The 3989-nt window shown below is 41.6% G+C and overlaps 1 protein-coding gene across 1 annotated transcript; it reads right to left on the reverse strand.

Annotated features, from left to right (window-relative positions):
• Positions 1-897: 897 nt before the first annotated feature.
• On the reverse strand, positions 898-3467 carry LOC109131615. The gene is made up of 3 exons (XM_019242786.1): positions 2565-3467; positions 1482-2354; positions 898-1365 (listed from the first exon to the last, which is right to left on the reverse strand). Exons 1-3 carry the CDS (start codon positions 3465-3467, stop codon positions 898-900), a joined length of 2244 nt encoding a protein of 747 aa, XP_019098331.1.
• Between the last annotated feature and the right edge of the window lie 522 nt (positions 3468-3989).

Consider the following 3989-nt stretch of genomic DNA (forward strand, 5'->3'; position numbering starts at 1 on the left):
AGCTACGAAGGTATGTTCGATTTGATAGATCAGATAAGGAAACCAGCCTTGTGAAACCATATACAACTAATTTTGTAAATGTTCTGAAGGTGCTCCTTGCCTCGTCAACACAACCGCCTCTTCGCTGTTCTATATAAAACCAGATTTCGAGGGAATGGAACATCACAAGGAGATGTAAGCTCTTTGTTTTCCTACTAAAATATCTAATTGTATTTGTTGCTACTGTCAAATACGTTAATACACTTTCTATATTTACCGCAGATCTGAAATCGCTGGACGTTACTATATAGAACATATAATGGAGCACGTAGGGGAGAATGCAGTACCTTGAGAATAAAGGAACTAGATGGGCGAAAGGGAGAACTCAGGGAGTTTAGCATATTTATTTAAAGAACCGGCACAGATCTATGCAATTTATTAACTTTTTTTTCCCCGGTGTGTTTGTACTTTTGAGTGAACCCAATGTTACGCTGATTATGGATAATATATGGTTATGTTTTGTCAACAAAATATAAAATTTAGTACTCCGCAATATATGTACGTACATAACAATAGTTATCTACGATAAGTGAACATGTCAACACTATCCAACCATCGCATTATGTCCTCTCTAATGGACCATATAAAGCCCACAAACAGATATATTTCGCTTTAAAAAGCTTCTTATTCAAACAGAAAACCGTTTGCTTGAGATTTCTAAAAAGCCCACACGAGTAATAGGCCCATCTAGGGCAGCCGGGAACAATTTCTCCAACAATTATAGTTAAACAAAAATGTGGGCTTAGAAATTAAAAAGGGCCATCATAAACATGTTACAAAAAGCTATGTTGGCACTTAGGAAAAAAGAGTATTATCCTCACGCCAAGTAAAGATAACACGTCTATTGTCGCCCATGCACTACGTATTAGCTGGACATGTTGTACGGTTGTGGCCAACCTGTTGACACTGAGAACAAGCATGCTGTTTGCGGGGCCGCTTCGTCTCCAACGCAACCTCGACAAAAGACTTCCTCCTCGTCATCTTTGGCCTTCCTGGAGGATTCCTAACAAAAGGCGGTTTACATCTGGACGGTGTAATATCAGTAGGAACGATGCAGGATGTATCTATCGGCATTATCGCCTCCGCATACCCACTGCAGAGGCTGTCTCTGCGGAAGTATGGATGGTGCTGGTTTATAACTGATACGTTGGCCGTATATGCGGCTGCGATAGCATGTACGCATGGCATCCTCTCTAGATCAAAACGCCTACATGAACACCTCTTATACCTCAGATTGACAACATGCGTTGAGTTACCACCACTTACTTCAAATCGATCTTCATCAATTTCTTGAACCTTTAGACGCCTTGACTGTTCAATACGTGCCTATGAGTAAATCAAAGCGTAAGTTCATATAACCAAAACAACAAAACATATCCACTAACATTTTTCAGGCCTTTCGTTAACATATATATCGATGGATATGTTAATGAATGTCACACCTGTAACAGGTTCTCCACTCCTTTGGTGAGTAAAGTTGGCATTGCGGCAGCTTGTTTTCTCCTTGTAGCAAACCAACGTGTCAACATATTCCGAACAGCTTCTAGTAACTCTACAATGGGATAGGCTCTGGCAGGATTCAGTACTTTGTTTAGCGATTCTGCAATGTTGCTCGTGGTGAAGTTGTACCTATCACCAGGAAAGTGCGCCCTGCTCCACTTGGTTACATCTGCACGAACCAAGTAAGCATGCAGTTGCGGATTCGCTTCTTGAATTTGCTGGAAGATTTCTTCGAAATCAACTACACGGTACGCTGCAGCTGCTTTTTTTACCAGCCGGAATGTTTCGCTCCCACTAAATCTCAGGATAATATTCTTGTGAAGATGATAAGTGCAGATTCCTCGACTTGCCAGGGGGTACACTTTAGCGATAGCTTTACCAATAGATTTATGCCGGTCAGATATCAGTGCAAGCTCTTCATCATCAGGAATTACACTACTTAATTGAGTAAAGAACCATTCCCACGACACGTCGTTCTCTGTATCAACAACCGCATACGCCAGAGGGAAAATATTAAAATTCCCATCTTGTGTTGTCGCTATCAGAAGAGTCCCTTTGAATTCACCTTTCAAAAAGGTTCCATCTACAACTACAACTTTCCGCATATACCTGAAACCCTTAATGCATCCAGCAATCGCAATGAAAACATACTTGAATCTGTCTTCTGCATCAACGACCAGTCTAGTAAGGGTCCCCGGATTAGAGGACCTCAGCCTGTATAAATATGCCGGTAATTCAGCGTATCCACTTTCAGGTGTACCCCTAACATACTCCCGCGCCTTTATAAGTGTACGATGTGCCTTCCAGTAGCCAAGCTATTATATGAAAATGGTCAGTAAAAGACATCAGCACTAAACACTATCAACTAGATCAAATTATATATATGTGCAGTGCAGGCCATAGAATCAACTAATTTCTGACAAACTCAACAAACTTAAGTTACGATCTGTTTGTACACCCTATAAACAAGTACACTCACAGAGCCAACCATAAAACAAACATATTAAAGTATTCCAGTAGCCAACCTGTACACCATATCGTAGGTTGAGCCCATCCCCAACAAGATTTGGCACAACAGAACTTCCCACACCACCAACATAATCCTTGTATAATTGAGCTAGGATTGGTGGTTTAGCATTACGGCTACGGCCATATCGTTCCGTAACAGAGCAAGTATGTTCACGACAATATCTGCGAATATGAAACACCGGCGAATCACCCATGGTTGAAGCCCGTATTCTCCATTTACAACCTTTTACCCAACACTCAACGATTAACAAAACGGGCGTTGAATATCGAACATTGTAATCATATTTATCTAATACACTCAGCACCCTCAACCTTGCCACCAACGTTTCTTTGCTATCAAACTTATCCCCCACAGCAATATCACCACCTCCGTTTTCTATTTTGCGAACCTCCTTCTCAATTGCATCAGCTGCAGAGTTAGTCTTGCGGGTACGGTTATTTGATTCTGTGTTACACACATTTTCCTCTATACAAGACCCACCCCCAGGTCCGTCGTCCAATGATTCCTCTGCTTCATCCGGGGCGAAGTTGGAGTACAGCAGATAGTCTTCATCCCCTGAACTTGCACCATCGCTGTCGTCACAGTAATCAAATCTACTGTTGTCCTCGTCATCTGCTTCATCTTCATCTAGATCATTTCCTACATTATCTTCACCGTCTTCCTTCCGACTCTCGTACTCATCATCTTTCTCTCCCATTTCCTCTGCCACGCCTACGAAATCATCTACAACGACTTCAGGGGTCTTGGGTGTTGGTTCTGGGGTTTTCGGTTTAACTTCCTCGAACAAGGTTTCACCAGATTTAGCTTCGATCTCAACGCATAGCCGGATGAGTTCACTCCTATGCTGTTTGAGAAAGTTTTGAAACTGCCGACCATTTGAAACAATCACCGGTGGCATATAACATCCGCTTTTTTTTATATCTATCTAACATATAGCTCAACTTTATCGCGGAAGTTCTTTCACAGAAACCAAAGTCATCGTACACCATAGCAGTAAAGTCTTCAAACTTTGTTTCTTTATCGGCAACTATAATCCTGCACCCTTTCCTAGTATCAACATCAAACAACCAGCGCTTTTTGTCTACCCTCCACCTCCCACACGCCAATACGATATCTTGCTCTTCCATGGATGAACCGAGATCAAAGATTAAAGAAACTGAGTAGGAAAAAGACGTTTGCTCCGGCAGACAAACAGAACACGATTGATGAATCTGCTACAAACTTTATTACATGAACACCATAGATCGGAAGAACAGTAAAGGTGTTTAGATCTTCTTCCAATAAGTCTATCGCAACGCTAGACTGTCTTTGCCAGCTCAAACAAATTCGTGTTATTCTGGTAAGACTTTACAGCTGTCAATCTTGCTTACTAAATCTACCACGGACAAGAAGCCTACCACAACACTACGAAAACTATTTC

Source organism: Camelina sativa, unplaced genomic scaffold, assembly GCF_000633955.1.
Source record: "Camelina sativa cultivar DH55 unplaced genomic scaffold, Cs unpScaffold00782, whole genome shotgun sequence".
NCBI classification, from domain to species: Eukaryota; Viridiplantae; Streptophyta; class Magnoliopsida; order Brassicales; family Brassicaceae; genus Camelina; species Camelina sativa.

Coding starts and splice junctions, on each gene's coding strand:
- LOC109131615 (XM_019242786.1), bottom strand. CDS start 3,467: ATGCCACCGGTGATTGTTTCAAATGGTCGGCAGTTTCAAAACTTTCTC. Junction 2,355..2,564: donor ACCTACGATATGGTGTACAG/GTTGGCTACTGG, acceptor TTCATATAATAG/CTTGGCTACTGGAAGGCACA. Junction 1,366..1,481: donor GAGTGGAGAACCTGTTACAG/GTGTGACATTCA, acceptor ATTTACTCATAG/GCACGTATTGAACAGTCAAG.